The 23,502-nt window shown below is 38.5% G+C and overlaps 1 protein-coding gene across 1 annotated transcript in view; it reads left to right on the forward strand.

Moving 5' to 3' along the window:
- IKZF3 (IKAROS family zinc finger 3) overlaps positions 1-23,502 on the forward strand; it is a 90,872-nt gene that overhangs the window by 18,753 nt on the left and 48,617 nt on the right. The window contains exons 2-3 of the mRNA XM_044248069.1: positions 7,877-7,930; positions 10,345-10,446. Coding sequence (XP_044104004.1) covers positions 7,877-7,930; positions 10,345-10,446 — 156 coding nt within the window. The remainder of the gene's footprint in view (positions 1-7,876; positions 7,931-10,344; positions 10,447-23,502) is intronic.

Raw genomic sequence — 23,502 nt, forward strand, 5'->3', positions numbered from 1 at the left:
AGAAGGGAGTCTACTTCTCCCTCTGACCCTCAACTCTCTCATGCTCAGTCTCTCTCATTCTCTCTCTTTCAGATAAATAAAATCTTAAAAATAAATAAGATAAGAAAAATAGTTTTATCTAATGATAGAAAAATAACCCTAATGGTAATATGATGCTAAATATTTATTTGTACACATACATATAAGTATATTTTTAAAATATTGTGTCTGGGTGTTTGGCATCACGTAGTGTTTATTTTTGCTTCATTTTTGTTTTTTACCCTCCAAAGAGTAACATTAATATTTCAAAGAGTATGAAAGGTGCTGTCTCAGTGCTTTATATCTTTGATTACTGCATTACTGGAAACCATAACTTTTTCCTGAAATTCCAATTGCAGGAATTTTGGAAATACTGGTAGGAGATGGTCATTGTTGTTTCCTGACATAGTATCTTTAAAATTTTGCTTTATGGGGCACCTGAGTGGCTCAGTGGGTTAAGCCGCTGCCTTCGGCTCAGGTCATGGTCTCAGGGTCCTGGGATCGAGTCCTGCATCGGGCTCTCTGCTCAGCAGGGAGCCTGCTTCCCTTCCTCTCTCTCTGCCTGCCTCTCTGCCTACTTGTGATCTCTCTCTGTCAAATAAATAAATAAAATCTTTTTAAAAAATCTATAAAATTTTGCTTTATATTTAATTTTTATATGCATTTTTTAAAGATTCTATTTATTTATTTGTCAGAGAGAGAGAGAGCACAAGCAGGGGGAGCAGCAGGCAGAGTGAGAGGCAAGCAGAGGGAGAAGCAGGAGCTCCGCTGAGCGGGGACCCTGATGCGGGACTTGATCCCAGGACCCTGAGATCATGACGTGAGTCAAAGGCAGACTTAACCAACCGAGCCACCCAGGCATCCATAATTTTTATATGTGGTTTGGTTTAATTTTTCCTGATCCAGAGATTTACTGTTTGTTTTAAAAAAATAGCTTTACAGCGGTATCCCAAGCAATGGCAGGGTATTCTAAAATCTAAAGCAGAATCATTCAGTAGAACTTTCTGTGATGATTGAAATGTTCCTTATCTGTGCTGTCCAATATAGTAACTGCTAGCCACATGTTCTGTTAAGTACTTGAAATGTGACAGGTGTGACTGAGAAACTAAATTTTTTATTTTAATTAATTTACATTTAAAGTTAAATCACCACACATGGCTACTGTATTGGATGATATAGTGTTAGTATTAATAACAGATCTAGAGCAGAGCTTCTGTAAAGGACCAGAGACAGTGATTGTTTTAGGCTTTTTGACTCATATAGTCTCTGTCACAACTGTTTGACTGCCATTGGAGTACAGAAGCAGCTATAGACAGCATATAAATGAAGGAGTTTGGCTGGGTTCCAATAAAACTTTATTTTTGGATACTGAAATTTGAATTTCATAATTTTCAAATGGCATAAAATAGTATCCTAATTTTTTTATCCATTTAAAAATGTAAAAACCAAAATAAGATAAAATAGAATGAAATAAAAATGTAAAAGCCAGCAGAGGAGAGGAGGAAAAAAAGGTAAAAATCCATTCTTATTTCACATGCCATGCCAAATAGGTGGTAAGTTGTAGTTTGCAGAACCTTGATCTAGAGTGTCCATAAGGATAAATGATAGAGATGCAAAAATTCATGTGTTCATTCAATAAATATTTATGGAGTGTCAATCATGAGTAAACACTCTTCTGGGACCTGAAGATAGAGCAAAATAGCAATAAAAAATATAGACAAGGAGTGCGTGGTGACTCAGTTGGTTAAGTGTCCAACTCTTGATTTCTGCTCAGGTAATTTTCTCAGGGTTGTGAGATCAAGCCCCACTTTGGGGTCTATGCTAGGTGTGAAGCTGCTTGGGATTCTCTCTCTCCCTCTCCCTCTCCCAGCCCCTCCCAAATATGTGTGTATATGTGCCAGGTGGTGACAATGAAGAGATTTTAATGAAGATAAAGAAAGAAGGGTAAAAGAGAAGAACATAACAGTGGAGGATGACATTTTTGTTAAGTTTTTAAATTTAATTCCACTAGAGTTAACATGCAGTGTTATAGTAGTTTCAGGTGTACAATATAGTGATTCAGCAATTCTCTACATTACTCAGTGCTTACCATGATAGGAGTACTCTTTAATCTCCATCACCTGTTTCACCTACCCACCCTCTCCCAACCCCGAAATTCCCCCACCCATAGAGGACGATGTTTTATATAAGGTAGTTAGGTAAAGCTTGTTTGGTAAGGTGAATTTTGAGCACACACCTGAATGAAGAGAGGAAGTGGGCCCCGTGGTGATCTAGGGAAAGACCATTCTGGCCAGAAGGAAAGGTAAATATAAAGGTCTTGAGGCAGGAGTATGATTTACTTATCAAGTAAGAGAAGAGATGTAGAAAATAGAGGAGATTTTTTTTTTTAGGAGATCTATACTTAAAATTAACCCATTTTGGAATTCTTCCATCATTGGCACCATTTATGTGTAAACATCAGCACAGGAAATTATATTTATTTCAAAAGAAATATAAGGACCCTCTGTTCTTAACATTCTAGAGGATTCTTTTGGAAAATATTTTAAAGCTATGTTGATGGCCAACATATTAAAAAAAACCCTAGCAGACCCCATCAAATAGAACATTTCTGAGAGTTTGGACTGAAGTTAAAGAAATTACAAAATGATCCATTAAAAACTGAAAAGTTTTTGCTGTGCTTAGAACTATTTAACAGGTTCTAGTCTTCAGTTGGAAATTCCTTCACTACCCACTGCCGGGCTTCATGTTTTTATGAGGACCTTTAAGTTTAGATGGAAAAAATGTACTTATCTCTTTTGTCTGTATGTTTTGTGGGGGGGCGTTTTGTTTGTTTGTTTGTTTTTGTTTTTTTTAGTGCCTACGGAGAACATCCATGTAGCCTGATTATAATTGGTTTTAATGTTTCCTTTATCTGAATACTAAGGTAGTCAGAATCTCCTTTTTCTCTTAGAAACTGTACTAAGTTGTTTCTGGTGTTATTTACAGCACACAAAAGCTGCTTGAAAAAATATTGAGAGCTATTTAAATGCCATTGTCAGAGACTTTAAAAGGTTCAGGGGACTGGGACCTTTTTCCTTTAGGTCACCAAATCAAAAGCCACCTTGCTCTGTAGTAACTAAAAGATATTTTCACATGAAGGTTGTTTATGTGAAACCTTTGAGCTAGTTTTCTTTCTTTTTTTTCCTGTTACAAATCCCTTTCGTGTGCAGTTAAAAGTTTCACATTTAGGTTTTTTTTTCTTAACTTTTTAAAAATGCTATCAAACTTAAAGAAAAGTTGCAGTGCAGTACAAAAACTATTTTTTCAAGAATTTTGAGGCTTGGGGCACCTGGGTGGCTCAGTGGGTTAAACCGCTGCCTTCGGCTCAGGTCATGATCTTAGGGTCATGGGATCGAGTCCCGCATCGGGCTCTCTGCTCAGCAGGGAGCCTGCTTTCCTCCTCTCTCTCTGCCTGCCTCTCTGCCTACTTGTGATCTCTCTCTGTCAAATAAATAAATAAAATCTTTAAAAAAAAAAGAATTTTGAGGCTAAGTTGCTGACATGATGCCCTATCACGGTTGAAAACTTAAATGTACTAAAGTGTACTACTTCTACATAACATAAAACAACGTCCAAATCAGGAAATAAACGCTGATACATTACTACCATTTAATCCTCAGACCCCATTCAGATTTCTCCATTTGATTCTACAGTGTGAATTTACTGCAGGAGGAGTCAGCTCCGAATCACACATTGTATTTAGTTGTCAAGTCTCCTCACTCTCCTTCAGTCTGGAACAATTTCTTGGTTCCTCATCTTTCATGACCTTGACAATTTTGGGTATTACAAATCTAGTTATCGTGTCAAATATTCCTCAGTTAGAGTTCATTTTCTCATGGTTAGATTCATCTTATATGTGTTTGGCAGAAATATCACAGAAGTGATTCTGCCTTTTGTTATCAGATGGCACATAACTTTCATTTGTCCCATTACTGATGATGATCACTTTGTTTAGTTACAGTAGTGCTCTTTTCATCTTTGTAATAATAAGTAATTTGGGAAGCACCTTGAAACTATATAAATATTCCATTCATCATCTGACTTTCAGTTTACTTACTTACTAATGTCAATATGGACTCGTGAATTTGTTTTTTTCAATAAGTTATAATCCAGTACTATCATTATTATTTTGATACTTCCCCTGTCTCATATTTGGCCAATAGAAACCCCTTCAAGATGATTTCTGTATCCTTTAACATATCCTCTTCATTCCGGAAGCACTTCCTTGCTTTGTGACACTACAAAATGTTCCAGGCCCATCTTACACTTTTCCCTGCCATTTCTTCAAGCCATTTCTCCAAGAAGCCTGGTTCCTTTAAGCGGAGAATGATATTTAGAAGTTAATATCTGGATGCCAGAAGTTGTTGTGGTGTCATTGCTCCCAGGAGCTCTCAGTGGACAGGGCTAGGGACTATATATATATATACATATACATATACACACATTTACATCTGTATTTTATATCTGTTATATAGAGTAGAAGTCATGTGTTCACACCAGTACTTTCATTTCCAATACAGTACCACAGGGTTTTTTGTATTTGTAACTCCCTTCTCTGACAGAGAAAAATCTGGCTCTTATCCTTGCTATATTTACTTACTGGATCAAGCCTCTTTATACAATCAATCATCCATTGCCTCTATCAACCCTTCCTTAGCACAGATGCTTTTCTTACCTCATTTGGGTTCTGACATCCTGTACAATAGCTATGGTGCTATGTGGACATTCTTTTCAACTGCTCAGGCTATGACACTCCATGCAAGGCTGTCCCTAACATGTAAATGCCCTCTTCATTCCACTCAAGTTCTGGTATTTTACACTGGAGCACCCCTCTGCATGGAAGCTCTGCCCACTGTCCCCATGTAGGTGCATTGCTTAATCCACTTCGGCTCTTAAAACTCACACCAGACCACCTCTATGCATAGATATCCTATGTATCGTGCTTAGGTTCTGACTCATGCTAAGCTGTCCCTTATCTTGGATACCTTCTTTATCCTTCTTCAACTCCAGCATTCCAGGTCAGGCAATTCTCCTGCCCGAATGCCCTCTTTAGCCTACTCAGGCTCTGATTTCCCATTTGTCTGCTTTCCATATAGAATCCGTCCTTACCTCATTCAGACTGCCCATTCTATATGTCATACTCTTCAGGGTAGTTGGTCTCCAGCAGCCTGCCCTGGGCTCTGTCCCTTCCTTGCATAGATATTGCTCTCTCCCATCTTGGGTTTTGACACTCCATACCAGGCTGCTCCTTTGCTTATTTTAAAAATATGTGTATTTTCCCTGCCTTTATGCTTTGCTGCTATCATCTAATGGATAATCTGTTAAAATTTTAAAATTAAAATAGAATATAAATACCGTGACTATGTTTTTCAAAACAAAAATTAAAATATGACCAGACAACAGTATTGAATATTTGAAATTAATACTGTCCTGAACAGTTTTGGGTATATGATCATCATTAAACTAAAGAACAAAGAAGATTTTCCAGCAATGGAGGAGTACCTCCTATTGACCCAGCCTTCCAACAGATAACAGTGATAGATTCTGGACAAAATATGAAAAAATCTATTACGCGAAAGCATTGGAAAATGTCAGAATCAACCTGTTTTTATGTTTGTTTGTTTTAACCCAAGGGTAGGCACCAATTTTAGCCTCAGGGTGACCAAAACTTGGATAGATAATCTGCAGTTACACTAGCTTAAGAAGCCATAGTAACCATAGAAGGCTGGGAAGTAAGGAGGGAAATTGGTATGAAAAAGGCAGATGGCTTTTTTTTTTTAAGATTTTATTTATTTATTTGACAGAGACAAAGATCACAAGTAGGCAGAGAGGCAGGCGGGGGGGGGGGTAGCAGGCTCCCTGCTGAGCAGAGAGCCTGATGCAGGGCTCAATCCCAGGACCCTGGGATCATGACCTGAGCCGAAGGCAGAGGCTTAACCCACTGAGCCACCCAGGCGCCCTGGCAGATGGCTTTTTTATCTGTAAATTCTCTGGCTGCTCCAGATCTCTAGCTGATCACTGAACCACACATATATGGGGTCACACTCTGAGCAGCCCATCTGAGGCTAAAATATTGAACAGAGATTTATGCCTCTGCAAGATATCAGCTTGTGCCAATTTCCCTGGGACTATGAAAGTTCTCTGATCTAGAAAAATCCTCAATTCCAGGCATGCTAAAACATTTGGTTACTCTAGTTGCTGCTCACTAGAGACAGAATTTGAGTTTGAGTCTAGGCAAGTTAACTGCATGCTTTAAAAAGTAAAATAAAAACTCCTATACTCTCCAGAGGAATTTAACAGAATCCAGAAATTCTGTAACATTTCATTTATGATGTCCAGAGTACAATCCAAAATCATTAAGTCATATGAAGAAGTAGGAAATTGGGACCCATACTCAAGATAAAAGGAAATCAATGGTGACTGACGTCAAGATGACACAGATATTGGAACTGGAAGAAAGGATCTTAAACAGCTATGCTAATTATACCCAAAGATGTAAAGGAAAATATGCTTGTAATGAATTAGCAGATAGGAAATCTTGGCAAGGAAACTATGATAAAAGAACAAAATGGAAGTTCTAGAACTAAAAGTTATAATATCTGAAATAGAAAACTCACTGGACAAACTTAACAAATTAAGATGACAGGAGAAATAGGAAGTGCACTTGAAGACATATCAATGAAAGTATTCAATCTGAACAGCACAGGGGAAAGAAAAGCCACTGGGGTGGGGGGAGAACAGACACTCAGGGAATTGTGGGAAAATATTAAAAAATCTAACATACATGCAGTTGGGAGTCCTAGAAGGAAAGGAGCAAGAGGATGGAAGAGGAAAAGTATTTGAAGAAACAATGGCTGAAAATGTCTTAAGTTTAGTGGAAAACATAATTTTACAGAAGTTTAGTGATCCTAAGTGGGATAAATTCAAATAAAATCACACCTAGGTATATCATAGTCAAACTGCTGAAAATCAAAGATAAAGAGAAAATAGTGAAGCATTCAGAGAAAAAGAATACATTATATATAGGAAAAAAATAATACAAGTATCACTGACTTCTCATCAGAAATAATAGAGCCTAGGAAGTAGTAGAATGCCATCTTTGAAGTGCTGGAAGAAAACTGTCACCCAGAATTCTGTATCAAGTAAAAATATCCTTAAAATTAAAAGCGAAATTAAATAAAAATCTTTAAAAAGGGGTGGGGGCAATGCCTGGGTGGCTCAGTCTGTTGAGCAGCCACCTCTTCATATTGGCTCAGGTCATGATCTCACAGTCCCGAGATCAAGCTCCACGTCGGACCCCACACTCAGTGTGGAGTCTGCTTGTCCCTCTTCCTCCGTCTTTGTCCCTACCCCCCCCACTCGTCCCTTGCTGTCTCTCTTTCTCTCTGTCTCAAATAAATAAGTAAAAACCTTTAAAACATAAGGCAAAATAAAGATATTTACAAATAAATGAAAACCAAGAAAAATTGTCACTCACATAGTTCCATGACTAGAAATGCTAATAGAAGCTCTTTTGACCAAAGAAACATGATATCAGATGGGAACTCATGTTTTCAGGAAAAAATGGAAAAGTACTAGAAATGTTAAGTACAAAGTAATAATTTTTTTCTCTTAATCTCTTTAAAATACAATTACTGAATAGATAATTCCTTTTATTCTCCTTGAGGTACTTTTTAGGGAGGATAGAGGGAGGAAAGAACAGTCCTGCTCTGAAGAGGAAATCTGCTAAAACTTCCAAAATGGTATCCTTATTAAATGCTCCAAATCTGAAAAAAATTTACTCTAAGTAGCTAATATTTATAATCCTTTTTATTTTCAGATACAAAACCAAATGTGGAACTGAAAAGCACTCAGGAACAGTCTGTGTCCACAGGTAACATCAGGTCTTTCTAGAAATATATCTTTACTGAAATTACCAAAGGTAGAAGAATATTCTGATCACAGTAAAAATGCTATGGAAGTATGTTGGAAAAAATTTGGTTGTCTCTTTCTGACACAAAAATAACTCATCCACTTAGATTACATAAATTCTTTGGCATTATTGGGCCAAATCACACCCTACTTAATGTTGATCACTGTTGGTTTTTTTCCTTAAAAATTTTTTTTTAATGGGCTGGTTTAAATAAAGACATTTTTTGTTGAATGGTGCAGTAGCTTCTGTTTTATCTACTTGTGCTTTTCACTATAGATAGAGGTCAGCAAATCTTTTTGTGTAAAGGGAAAGTTAGTACATTTTTAGACTTTGTGTGGGCCATATATAGTCTCTGTTTCATATTCCTTTTTATTTTTTTAAATTTTATTTTATTTTTTCAGTGTTCCAAGATTCATTGTTTATGCACCATCCCCAGTGCTCCATGCAATACGTGGCCCCCTTAATACCCACTGCCAGGCTCACCTAGCCCCCCACATCTCTTCCCTCCAAAACCCTCAGGTTTTTTCTCAGAGTCCCCAGTATTTCATGGTTCATCTCCCCCTCTGATTTCCCCCAATTCACTTTTCCTTTCTTTCTCCTAATGTCCTCCATGTTATTCTTTATGCTCCACAAGTAAGTGAAACCATGTGATAACCGGAGGAGATTATGCTGAATGAAATAAATCAAGAAGAGAGTCAATTATCATATTACTTTTTAAATAACCCTTTAAAAATATAAAAACCATTCCTACCACCTGGGCCCATACAAAAACAAGTCATGGCTAGATTTGGGTCTCAAGCCATAGTTTGCTGACTCCTGCTCCAGAATAAACTATAAACATTTAAAATCTTTTCCTAAAAATAACTTATATGTTTTCTAGGTTGATTAACTCATTTTGGATAAAAATTTATGCTATATTACAAAATTTATCACTCAAGTGCTCGCTTCGGCAGCACATATACAAAATTTATCACTCAAGTATCTTTTTGTCAATTATATTGTCAATTATAATCTTATATTTTAATTAATTGAACCTGTACCTCATGTTAGTTATTCAGGTGTGCACTTTATATTAGTCATTTTGAGCTTGAGAAAAGTGAGCTACTATTTAGAACAGTGTTTTAGAGTTCACAGAGTATATATTACAACATGCAGAAATGAGCAATTTAATGTGTTTATAAATAAAAACATGAGTCCATGAGAACCATATTTTTAGCACTTCTTCATCATGGATTTTATGAAATATGTTTCCATTTTACTACTGGATTCCAGCAAAAGTCCTGCTCCATGTGTTCAGTCAAGGGTGCAGCTGAAAGGAATGCCACCCCAGAGTTTCTAGTCACTTCTCCTACTTCACCTAGCTTTATAAGCCATAGGATTCAGTATCTTTGACTATTTGTTGTATGTAATTGTTATTCAATAAATATTTCATTGAACATTAGGAAGGACATTAGGAGTTTGATAGAAAGTGAATGAATTTTTAGTTTATTTCTTTTGATAACATCTTTTTAAGCTACCATGTTTGAATATGAAATAATACCAGCTACATATTCCTTTTTTTCAATATCTAATATTATCAGTATTTATATAATATACAAACATTTAAATATATTTCTATTAAACTTGATTTTTAATATCTTTGCTATTTGTTTAAGCATGCTTTATTATGTCTGTTCCTTTTCACTTATGAACTCCTGTAATTCATTATATTTCCCTTACTCCTTTGTCTGAGTCTACATTATAGACCTGTATTATCTCTTGTCTGAGTCTTGCATTATAGTTATGATCTTGTCTTATCTACATCTGCAAATTATAAGCTTCTTAAGGACAGGAATTATGACTTACTCATATCTGTAGCCTTGTCTGCATTTAGTAAATGTTCAAGGAAATAAAGGAACACGAGGGTCAATACATCTTCCTTAGAATCACATTTATAATGTGAACAGAAAAGGAAAATAAGTTTTGATATACTGTTGCTTATGGTTTTCTCTCAGGAAAACATGTTTCCCAAATTGGGTTATGCCAGTGTTGTTGACCTCAGTATTTCTCAACACTACATAAATGCTTCTTGTTCATAAATAGCAATAGTGTCCTACTGAATATTGTGAGACATCCCAAAAGAGAGAGAATTTCTGCCAGGAAAGAACGTGAATGCATTTTAACTCGGGTGCACCCTGGGCATATTTCTGAACCTCAAGAGTTTTCACATATATTCCACTTGGGGTATATATGAAAGGGATACTGGGTCATTAAGAGATTATGCTAAAATGGGATTCTTCTTAATAAAAATATTACATTTTTACATATAAAAAAATTTATATTGTAAAAATTCTTTAAATTTGGCCTACACAGTTAAAATTCTTTTTATCTCCTAGAAGGCCCAGTGATTTTGAATGACTACGATTTAACCAAACCACATGAAACAGAAAATGTGGACAGTGCAGAAGGCCCAACCAATGAAGATGAAGATCTAGGAGGTGAGTCATTGTTATGGACTAAAAATATAGAATGAAATAAATCAAGAAGAGAGTTAGTACATTTGGTTGAGGCTTAATATATAGAAGAAATCAGGATCTCCCAAGGAAAACATGGATTTATGGATTGAGTTGGAAGTGATTAAGTTTTCTTCATTTTATAAACTTAGTATTTAGGGGCTGCTGGGTGGCTCAGTTGGTTAAGTGTCTGCCTTTGGCTCAGGTCATGATAGCTGGGTCCTGGGATGGAGCCCTACATCGGGCTCCCTGCTTAACGGGGAGTCTGCTTCTCCCACTCCCTCTGCCATTCCCCCTGCTTGTGCTTTCTCACCCACTCTGTCTCACTCTCATATTAATTTCTAAAAAATATTTCAGAAAATTTTAAAAATATTTTTTAGAAATTAATATTTAATTATTTGCCAAAGGATATCAGCAAACTTTGAGATTTTGAGGTGCTTATTCAGAGTTCAAGTATACCAACTTCATTTTTAAAAATGTGTGTGTATTTTTAAAAATGTGTGTATTTGACTCTTTTCCATTTTAAAAATAAGGAATGTTCATTAGAGAAAGTTTGGGGTATTTCCCAACACCAACAACCAGTTCTCCAATTCTTCATACTGTAACTAGGCATCCAACAATCCAATTCAATTCTGGAGTTAGCACAGAACCCACAGGTTAAGGGCTCAGTCCCACAAGACTGCCCTCACTTTAGACACCAGTTGAAACTACCAGGTCTCCACATTACCTGCACTTCTGTCCAGCTTGGTTACATATGCAGGGTTTTTCACAACTAACACCTTCAATTTTAATAAGGTGCTAGAATCTAGGAAAACACTTTACTTACTATTATTAGTTTATTACAAAGGATGAAACTCAGTTGGAAGAGATACATAGGGTAAGATATGAAGTAGGAGGGGATGGAGCTTCCATACCCTCTCTGGGCACACCACCCTCCCATCGTCTTGATGTGTTCACCAACCCAGAAACTCTCTGAAACTTATTGTTCAAGAATTTTAATAGAGCTGCATCTTCAGTCCCATCCCACCCCATCACTTTGTCTTTCTGGTGACCATCCTATCCTAAAGTTATCTAAGGTCCTTACCCAGTCATCTCATTAGTATAAACTCAGACGAGATCAAAAGGAGATTGTTATAAATAACAAAAGATACTCCTATCACTCAGGAAATTCCAAGGGTTTGGGGAACTCCTGTGCCAGGAACCTAGGACAAAGACCAAATATATTTTTGTATTTTACCATAAGCTACCCCCTGGTCTTTGACCATGAATCTCTTACAGCAAAAGGATTGTAAAAGTCAAGGTACTGGTAGGGTGCCTGGCTGGCTCAGTGGGTTATCAGGTCACATTATCAGGATCATGATCTCAAAGTCATGGGATTGAGCCCCTGTCAAACCCTGTGTCTGGCTCTATGCTCAGTGCAGAGGCTGCTTGAGATTCTCTCTCTCCTTATTCCTCTGCCCGTTCCCCCTGTTCGTGGGCTTTAAATAAATGAATAGATAGATGAATGGATAGATTAGATAGATAGATAGACAGACAGACAGACAGACAGATAGATAGATAGATAGATAGATAAAATCTTTTAAAAATAAATAAAGTCAAGGAACTGACACATTACTACAGTCACATTCAGTCATTAATAATTATTCCAGCCCATCATCATATCATATGAAAATGTCTCCCAGGGTGAGGCCACTTAGATTTGAGGCTTCCATTTGATTTTGTCAGGTTCCAAAAACAGGACTGGTCTCCGCAATATATAGCTTCTCCTTTTCAGCGTCTGGTATAATTGAACTGAGAGACAATATATATTATCCTCTTACTCTGAGCCTCTCTTGAAATTTTAATGTAATACTGGATTACCTTCATTACCCTTTGATTCATTTCATTTTGATTCATTTCATTCATTTTGATTCATTTCTTTACCCTCAGCTACTATTCCGTCTTAATTTCTACCTGAACCTTTCCATGTTTGGAAGGAACTTTAGGTTTAATGGCTGTGCTGGTCTAGATTGCAGGTAGCAATACTAGTCTAGCAAGTGCCTCCCCCTCAATCCATTCTTGTTCCTACAGGGTAGAGGTACTTGGGTACAAAACCTGCTGAATCTTTATACCACTAGCAGCAGAGCTGGTTTCACTGTTATCTTCAGTTTGGGCAAATGGAGCGAAGGTATAACCTGCCCTATCAGGCCTTTAGCTATTCCAACATTAAGATTTAAAACTGTAGTTATGGGGACGCCTGGGTGGCGCAGTTGGTTGGACGACTGCCTTCGGCTCAGGGCGTGATCCTGGAGTCCCGGGATCGAGTCCCACATCAGGCTCCCAGCTCCATGGGGAGTCTGCTTCGCTCTCTGACCTTCTCCTCGCTCATGCTCTCTCTCACTGTCTCTCTCAAATAAATAAATAAATAAAATCTTAAAAAAAAAAAACTGTAGTTATGGTTTCTTGCCTCAGAATCATTTTGCTTCCAGCACTTGTTGCAGCAGTATCCCATGACTACTCCAACAAGTAGGAAAGAGAAAGTTGAGGTGATGAAGAAAAAAAAGTTGAGTGAAAGAAAAAAGTATGGTCATCAAACCAGTGTCCTCTCCCCTTGGGAAGAATTATAATCATACCAATATATTCCCCCCATGGAAAGAAATTGCATAGTCACATTAGTGCTCTCCCTCAACCCTCTTCCCCAGTTCCACCAGAAAAACAGGAATCCATCAGTGAGGATACTCCCTTAGCCCTGCTCATGTTGAGTGTGAGCACACATTCTTAAAGACATATACACAAGCCCTTCATGCCTACAAGTTTCCCTGTTTTAAACGTTTCAGCTGCCTATTCCAATTCTCTATGAAACTATTCTTCTGAGGACAGTATCTCTCTGCCTGTCATTTAATATTATAGGCTGTAAAGTGTATTTCTTGTCCTAAAGAAATGTGATTTGGTGGTCCAAATTGGTACAGTATCTTCCAATCCATTTTTTTTAATTTATTTTTTTTAAGATTTTTTATTTATTTATTTGACAGAGAGAGATTACAAGTAGGCAGAGAGGCAGGCAGAGAGAGAGAGGAGGAAGCAGGCTCCCTGCAGAGCAGAGAGCCCGATGCGGGACTCGATCCCAGGACCCTGAGATCATGACCCGAGCCGAAGGCAGTGGCCTAACCCACTGAGCCACCCAGGCGCCCCCAATCCATTTTTTTGTTAATACTCTGACCATTTGCATCTACCACCAGGTAAGCAATGCACAGTCCAGAATCAATGTCTAAAACCCATTTGTACCCCTTCTACCCTGATTATTGGCATTGGTTCAGTATAATTTACTTGCTAGTGGGAGGGGCCTTCCCTCTGAGGACTCTTTCCCATAGACATAGGCTGCCTCTGTCTCTCTTGTTGGCATTTTGAGTGCAAAGGGAATATGTCCAGATTCAGCCCTCTGTATTGCCGTGGTCCCCAAATGTCTCCTCCTTTCATGAACTCAGGTAGTCACTTCAAGTAAGTACAGTGTGATATCCGCTTGGTTCTAATGACCTTCCAAGCCTGGAAGGGGATTCTTCTGATGGGCATCAACATGTCCTACTTTAATGTACCCCTCAAATTTCTGTATGGTCATGCTTTCAAAGGGCATCCCTTTAAAAGACCAGTTTTCCTTCTGTCTATCCCTATGGCCAGGCCACTGGCCCTCACCCATGACTCAGGTAAAGCCCAATATGTAGACAGAGGCTTTTGTCATTGTTCCATTCCTCCATCACTGCTAGGAAAACAGCACGGAATTCATCCACTGAGTCGATTTGTTTTTCCATCTTCAGTCAGAGTGGTGGTCTTCCAAACAGGACATTTTTCATTTGCCTTGGAACTGCCACCCATAAACCAAGCAGCTCTTTGTTGTTTAGTCACAGCTGTCTATCATGCACCATCCAAGTAATGATATAGCTTCACATTGTTCCGAAGTCAGTCCCTAGGGGGAAAGACTCTGCTTGTGAGTACCTCCTGCTTGCATGCCTCAGGTAGCATAATCCTGTATAAACCATTTCTGTCTTATTATGGAACTCTCCTGGGCATTGCTCTCCCAAAAGCCTTAGAGCATTTCTGTGACATCATCTAAGACAGTATGTGTATTTCAGATGTTAAGACTGTTTTTGTACTGCAGTCATAGGGGAAGTTTCAGTTAATGTCCAATAGCAGGCTGCTAATTGCCCTTCGAATGGAATTCTCCATCCCATAGTCCTAACAGCTGCTGGGAAGCAATTTCAGGCTTTTTCCATGAACCCCAGTTTATGCTCCACATAGAGCTACCACACAGACTCTGTCCCCGCCCAGCACTGCCACTTCTCATCTACACTGTGGACTTGGGCAATCTCATCCATCCCCATTTAGCATTTTGAATTAATAGGACAGATTTACATGCCTTCTGTTTTATAGAAACAGTTAATTCCCTAGTCACACACAATATCCACGGCCATAAGACATTCAGGTAAGAGATGCAGCCGCTTCAAACATACTAGCTTTCCTCCAGACTTTTGTCTTAATCCTTCAACCCTTCCGTTCCTAACTGTGACCTATCAACAGGTTTTGGTTTTATAAAATGAGGTAAGGGAGATGTTCCCCAGTCAGACAAATATCCATTCTCATAATACTTTCAGGTAAAGGAGACACAATTTCTTCACATAGAGCCTATTTAAACATTCCTATTTCCATCTAAGCTTCCACCTTAATCCTATGACCCTTAAACATTTCTATATTCTCTCAAAGTAAATATTCCTGATGGGCTTCACTAACAAGTTTTTTTGTTTTGTTTTTATTTTTTATTTATTTATTTTTTTTTTAGAGAGAGACAGTGAGAGAGGGCATGAGCGAGGGGAGGGTTAGAGGGAGAAGCAGACTCCCCATGGAGTTGGGAGCCCAATGCGGAACTCGATCCAGGGACTCCAGGATCATGACCTGAGCCGAAGGCAGTCGTTCAACCAACTGAGCCACCCAGGCGCCCCACTAACGAGTTTTGATACCACAGTGGATGAGGTTGCCATGTCAGGGAGTCCCAGAAAATTTTCTTCTCCACCCCCTGACCATTTTACCCTTTCATGTGCAGAAGGCTTTACATCCCTAGTGAGAGGCTGAGCCCTGTCCCCTTTGTCATAACAAAGATTAATCTGCCAATTGCCTTAGCTAATTTCAGATCAGATTTCTGTTTGTAATCTTTGTCTTTTGGCCTTGTAAGTTCCTCTACACTGGAATGAATAGAGTGGACTTGTTTGGGCGCTTTAATGGAAGAAGTCTGGTCCACCCAGTCTTGCACAGTGTTGTCTTAAGATCTTTGTTTCAAACCCTTCAATGTCTGTTTCCTTTATCCTGTTTCTTAATAAAAATCTAAAGATTTTCACCCTGCTGAAATGAGTCCTTTGACTCTCCCCTTTCTTTCTTTTTCTTTGTTTTGGCCTTAACCAATGTTTCCTTTATTCTTCTTATTTCTTAGTAACCATTTACAATTTTCCACCTTGTTGGGACAAGTCCCTTGATTCTCCCTTCTGCCTTTCCTCATTTTCTCATTAATTAACTTAATGTTTTCATTAGCCTCTGTAAAACCCAAGAGGGGAAGCTAAGACTGCAGATTCACTCTGGTTTCTTCTACTGTTGCTTGATTTTGGAGTAGGAAGGTTACATGGAGTACCCACAAAAGCTCCCTATTTTGTGTTTTCTTAGATTCTGTGTTTGTCTCTTTGGAATCCATTCATCATAGGACCAGTTTTATTAATTGTATTGTCTTATTTTTGTATGCTTTGATATTTGAGGCTTATATAGACCAGGGAAAAGACTGCTTTTCCCAGGGGTAGCCAATTCTTACAGATGGCAGAAGGGTTAACCAGGATCATGCTTTTCATATACAAATCAATCAGTCCAGAACCTGTACCTCCCAACTATCTCCTTACCTATTTCTCATATACCAAGCTAATATTTCCCTGCCCAAAATCATCCCACAGCCAAGTATATCAGGTAACTCAAGACCATTCTGTGTCCCAGAGTCTTCCAGGATTATTCAAAGCAGCCAATCCTAAACTGTTTACTCTGCCTGCCTTGCCTTTTCTCAGAAACTCCAGTAAAAACTCTGCCCTAGGATATCCTTAACTGCTCTTTTCTGCCTCCTGACTGACACTGGTGCTTTCCGGCCCTCTGAGGGCACTACCCCTCTATGGGTCCTGTGAATATAATAAACTTCTTCCTTCCAATCTTTGTCCTCATCTCCTCCTATGGCTTTACTACCATACCATATCCAATATGCACATTCTTATAACACCCCCTTAAAGCACAGCATTTATCATGACCTTGGGAACAGGCATATTTAATGAATTAATATCTCTGTTATCATAAAGCCAGTCCCATATGGCTTACATACAAAGTTTATCAGCTGTTTCATCTGGATGTTCCACTGGCATTTATAGAGGGAGTCAGATTGTCCTCTTCTCAGAGTAAACTGACTCTAACAGTGGCTTTTATCTAATCTACAAGGCTGCTGTGTGTCTGGATCCCATACAGCCATCTGATTATTCCATAGCGTGCTGTGGGTTGGATATCAACCCAAACATGCTTTTCTTCTCTATAGAATCAAAACCAAATACACTTCCCCTAAATTAGTCACTCTTTTTTTAAAAGATTTTATTTATTTATTTGACAGACAGATCACAAGTAGGCAGAGAAGCAGGCAGAGAGAGAGAGAGAGAGAGGAGGAAGCAGGCTCCCTGCTGAGCAGAGAGCCCCATGCAGGGCTCAATCCCAGAACCCTGGGATCACGACCTGAGCTGAAGGCAGAGGCTTTAACTCACTGAGCCACCCAGGCTTCCCTAAATTAGTCACTCTTACTGTCCATTTTAGTAATGGTTCTTCAGGAGCTAATGATAATGATTCACAAAATGAGACAGCCCAGCCCTAAATTTAACACTATATCCCCTCGTTTCAGTCGTTTCTTGATTTTGCCCTCCAACTGTGTGAACTATCTTTTTGGTGACCAGAGGCCTTAGAGGTACTCTCTATTGTTCCCTCAAAATTTTACCTTTTGGGGCAGCTTTGAGCTTAGTATCTGAAGCTTGAAGTGACTGAAGTCTGAGCTTGGTCCAACATCAAGGTTTGATCTAACACTCTTTTTTCATTTCATTTTAGTTAATTCAGATAACAGTAACCAATTTAACTTTTTTCCTGTTAGTTTGCATTTCCTTATGCAGCCAGTGATCCAGCTCCACAGGAAGGAGATCCATCTCTGAAAACCCTTGGTAATTTTACCTTTAGTCACTGATCACAACACAGCTGCTTTTCCATAACATGGGTGACCATGTGGCCAGGAATCAGAGGTTCCTCCTACCTTGCTCTTCTTTTCTCTTCCCAAACCACATGTTTCCATGAGCCCAGATTGTTTTAACAAATCCCACCCCTGACACCAATTCTGGGATTTATTTTCCAACACCAATAATTTCTCCATTCACCAATTGGGCACCCAAAAATTCAATTCAATTCTCATAATAATAACTCCTAGAGTTAGCACAGAACCCACAGTTGAAGGGCTCAGTGACCTCACTTTATTTTATTTTTTAAATTTTATTTATTTGAGAGAGAGAGAGAGAGAGAGGAAAAAAGCATAGGCAGAGGAAAGGGGAGGGCAGAGGGAGAGGAACAAGCAGACTCCCCACTAAGCCCGGAGCCTGATGGGGGCTCAATCCCAGGACCTCGGGACCACAGCCTGAGCCAAAGGCAGACACTCAACCAACTGAACCGCCCAGGTGCCCAGACGGCCCTCACTTTAGACACCAGTTGAAGCTACCAGATCTCCACATTACCAGCACTTCTGTCCTGCTTGGCTGCATATGCAGGGTTTTCCACCACCATCCACCCCAGGTTTGATAAGTTGCTAGGATGACTCACAAAATCTAGGAAAGTATTTTTCTTACTATTACTAGTTTATTATAAAGGATACAACTTCATGAGAGCTCCATGCCCTATCTGGGCACACAACCCTCTATCCTCTATCCTCTTGATGTGTTCACCAATCCAGAAACTCTGAATCTCATTGTTCAAGAGTTTTCATAGAGCTCAATCTCCAGTCCCCGTTCCCCCTCCCGGAGGTTGGTGGTTGGAGCTGAAACCCTTAACCCTTAGTCACTTTGTCTTCCCGGATCTCCGGTGATAGGTGATCTTCCCTTCCTGAGGTTATCTAGAAGCCCCACCCTATGTTCATTAGCTTAAACTCAGGTGTGATTGAATGGAGCTAGTTATGAATAACAAAAGACACTCCTATCCCTTGGGAAATTCCAAGGGTTTTAGGAACTCTGTCAGGAACAGGGGACAAAGACTAAGTATGGCTTAATATTTTACCACCTTTTAGAAAGTTCATAGAATGAAAAAAGAAAAACTTACCTCTCTCCCTACCACCCAAAGATAGTCTTTGTCAGCACTATGGAATACTTTTAGGCTTTTTTGTGAATTCTGAGCACTATATTTATATTAACATTGCACACATTTTATGCTAATATTTATGTTAATAAATCTGATCACTATTACTTTATGAATGTCACTCAGATCTCATCTTAGATGTCATTTTTTCAAAAGATTTTCCCTGACAACCCAGTCACTATTTTAACACATTCCCTATTTTAATTCTCTGCATGGCACTTACCATGGATAATTTTGGAGTTTTATTTATTTCTTTATTGTCTTTCTCTATCTTTTATGAGCCAAGATCTTGGGCTTTTTCACTGCTAGGTATTTATAACACTTAGAATAGTACTTGGCCTTCTCAAGATCTTTTTCTTTTGTTTTAGATTCTTAAGGGACCAAGAAATATAGTTCTGTGTCTAAAACTTCTGAGATTCAAATCACAGCTTCAACTAACATTCCAGCTCTGCCTAGCTATACATTCATTTGTACCAGTTCTTAACCACAGAGACGAAAAATGCTGCCTGGCACAGGATGTGGTCATTTGTGCTGAGGAAAGGCATACAATGTTCTACCAACTTCACCCTGCAACCTCTTGAAGATGCTATCCATGGAGTCATACTCATAATGAAGCAAGTGATAACTCTGCCTTTGGCTTGTATTTTTCTGAGTTAGGGTTTCTGAGTTTTGATAGGTGATGCCATTAAGTTTATGTTTGGACCTTTGGTCTGGAAATTTATAATTATGTTAGAGGTCACTCTGGATTCAGAAGTAGCCTATGCATTTTATGTTTTCAGGTGGTCAGAAAAAAAACACAGAAAATTAAATACTCAATCATTCCAATTTTAGTATACTTGCTGCTGAAGTAAGCACCCGATTAAATACTCAAATGAATATATTGGGATGCCTGGGTGGCTCAGTTGGTTGAGCAGCTACTTCGGCTCAGATCATGATCCCAGGGTCCTGGAATTAAGTCCCACATTGGGTTTCCTGCTTGGTGGGGAGTCTGCTTCGTTCTCTCCTTCTGCCTCTGCCCCACACCCTCTGCCCCAGCTTGTGCACTCTTTCTCTTTCTCAAATCAATAAATAAAATCTTTAAAATAAATAAATACTCAAATATAAACAATAACAACAAAAAAAACACCAAACAATTCCATTTAATAATACGAATTTAAAAGAAACATTGTAAAAACCCATGTGAGATAGCACTTCCATAGGAATTCATACAATAGATTCCAGGCCTCTGCATTTTGACCCTGTTCCAGGAGTACATCCAAGGAGAAAAAAGAGACATTCAGCCTCTCTGATCCACTCATTTTGGATCATCTTTGACTGTTATAGCTTCCAATGTCATTTCTATCTCCTTACCTCCAATTCTATGTCAGTTGATGAATGGAGTATCAGTGTTTTTTTCCCAGTTGTTAGGGATCTAAGAGTGTTGTAACATTTCTTGGTAGAGACTAGAAGATATAATCAGTCATTCTAAATAGTTTGGGAAAAACAGAAGAAATGGCTTTTTCCACTAACCCTGATTTTAAAAGAAATGAGGGACACTTGAGGGGCTCAGTTGGTTAAGCATCCGACTCTTGATTTCTACTCAGGTCATTATCTCAGGGTTGCAAGATCAGGCCCCAAGTTGGGCTCTGGCTCTGTGGTCAGTTGGGAGTCTGCTTGAGATTCTCTCCCTTTCCCTTTTTCCCTCCCCCCACTTACATTCTCTCTCTAAATTAAATAAATCTTAAAAAAAAAAAAGAAAAAGAAACAAACAGGCTGACTTTAGCTTTAAAAGATTAATCCTTTATTTCACAATTAAGCTCCAAACTGATTACTATTAATGTTGGCACTTAATCTGAGTCATATACCTTTGGAAAGATTGTTACCAGGACTCTACTTTTTAAAAGCATAAAATATGATCAGTAGATACAAGTTATACATGCTAAACTGTAAAATAATAGAACTGAAAAGTAGCATTGGGGCACCTGGATGACTCAGTTGGTTAAGCAACAGCTTTCAGGTCATGATCCTGGAATCCTGGGATCCAGTCAGGCTCCCTGCTCAGTGAGGAGTGTGCTTCTCCCTCTGATCCTCCCCCTTCTCATGCTCTCGCTCTCGCTCTCTCTCAAATAAATATTTTTTTTTTAAAAAAAAGGAAAGTAGCATTGCCTGGAAGAAGTTATGTCTGTTGCATAATAAAGTACTGATGTCACATTCAGCATAGGGAAACATTAAAACTAATTAGGATTATACTTTCAAAAATAATTAGACTTAGGGGTACCTGGGTGGCTCAGTCGGTTAAGCAGCTCAGGTCATGATTTCCAGATCCTGGGATCAGGCCCTTCATTGGGCTTCCTGCTCAGTAGAGAGTCTGCTTTTCTCTCTCTTTCTCTCTCCCTCCTTGGACCCTCCCTACTGCTCATTCTCTATCTCTCTCTCAAATAAATAAAAATCTTTTAAGAGAAGATAATTAGAATTATACCTTTAAAGGAAATTTAGCTATCTAAAAGCATGCTTTAGAGGATCCTATTCTATTTAAGTTTAATGAAAGCATTTTTTTAAGTTCTCCAAAAAGTTTTAGAAATTAAGATCTGTCCTAGAATGTTTTAAACTCAAAATATTGTAATCATGTCTGATTTATATGTTAAAGAAAATGAAATGTCGGGGCGCCTGGGTGGCTCAGTGGGTTAAGCCGCTGCCTTCGGCTCAGGTCATGATCTCAGGGTCCTGGGATCGAGCCCCGCATCAGGCTCTCTGCTCAGCAGGGAGCCTGCTTCCCTCTCTCTGCCTGCCTCTCCATCTACTTGTGATTTCTCTCTGTCAAATAAATAAATAAAAATAAAAATCTTTAAAAAAAAAGAAAATGAAATGTCATCTGTACCTTTCTAAGTTTCCAGCTTTTAGAAAATTATTTATAGAAGATTAAAAGTGCTCACTTTATTTTTCTCTTATGGAAAGAAAACTAAATTTTTTAGGGGGAAAAAGTGTTTACCCAACTAGAAGTATTGAGTGAGAAACAAAAAATATTCAGAAAAAAAAACTTCTAAAAGATATTAACATTTAACATAAATTCACTTGTTTCCTACCATCCGGATGTTGACTGTTTTTTAGAGTTTTTGTTGTGTTAAGTAATCCCCAGGCCTAATGTGGGGCTCCAACTCACGACCCAGAGATGATTTTTTTAAAAACTATATATTCCTATGAGCTTAGTGCAGGAGTTGGCCATTTTTTTTCTGTAACGGGCCAGATGGCAAGTATCTTGGGCTTTGTGACCAAATGATCTCTGTTGCAGCATCTCAATTCTGCTATTGTATTGTAAAACAGCATAGAAGATATATAAATGAGTGTGCATGGCCATATGTATACCAGTAACTTTATGTACAAAAGCAGGCAGTGAGTCAGATTTGTCCTTTAGATCATAGTTTGCTGACTCTTGGCCTGATGTAACATTTATTGTGTGATGAGTTAAGAATGTTTTTGCTCCTTGAAGGAACAATGATCATGTAAATATTTCAAAAGAACATCAATGGGGAGTCTAACACTATTATTTAGTAAAGAGAAAAAATATATATCACTAACAGCTTTGTTTATCTTATACATAGATTAGCTCCTTGTGTGAATTAATTGGTCACAAATAAAATGATCTGTGGATTAAATGTGTTATCTCTTAGTTGGTTTTAGTTGGTTCATTGTTTCTTCTTGAAAATTTAAATCTAATAGACTAATACACTGGAGATATTTACATCAATTCAAGTTTATTTCCTCCATGAGACCTCCTTGTACTATCTCAGCTCCCTCAAGTGTAGTCTTAGGGCTGAGTTTTTGGAGTGTGTTTAATTAGTACTTGCTTAAGCACCTAATTATACTGTGTTTGAAACTGTGCATGACAAACTTTCACCCCATTACATTATAAGCTTTTTGAAAAAAAGAGCCCTAATAGCCCACATTTATATCTTTGTAAAAATACCTACCCTATAAAGTGATGTAATCTAAGTGGATTAAAAACACAAGAAATGAAGAGGTTCAGAGTTCTTTTTTAAGCCTGGCCATTGACTCCTATGAACTATTATTATTTCTTTTCTCAGTGACCAACCACAACCCTCATCAGACTAATCTTGAACAGTAGGAAATAACCAGGGATCTCCAAGTCTTTTGGTTTTGTTTAGCAATTTGATGAGTGCAGGGGTACCATAGGCACTTCACTGAATACAAAGGACATTGGGACCTTTGTGTTGGACCTAAAATGTCATTGAGATACCATAAAGTCAAAAGCAGAAGTTAAAGAAATATTTATAACATACTGTAAGAAAGAGTATCCCTATTGCTTATATGGGCCCCATGTTCCCCAAGGAACACAATAAAAAAAAAAAGCCACTGGATTTCAGGGCTAGAGGTCAGAAGTCTCAAATCAGGATGTCAGCATGACCATGCTCCTTCTAAGGGCTCTAGGAGGATCCTGCCTTTCTTCTGTCTAGCTTCTGCTGGGTCCCAGCAACCCCTGGTGTTCTTGACTTGTGGCAGTGTGACTCCAACCTCCATCTCCTTCAGGGGTCTTCTCCTTTTCTTATACAGAGAGCAGTCATTGGATTAAGGGCCCACCCTAATCCAGTGTGATCTCATCTTACCTAATAACATCCACGAAAGTGT

This window comes from Neovison vison, chromosome 5, assembly GCF_020171115.1.
Source record: "Neovison vison isolate M4711 chromosome 5, ASM_NN_V1, whole genome shotgun sequence".
In the NCBI taxonomy this organism is placed as follows: Eukaryota; Metazoa; Chordata; class Mammalia; order Carnivora; family Mustelidae; genus Neogale; species Neogale vison.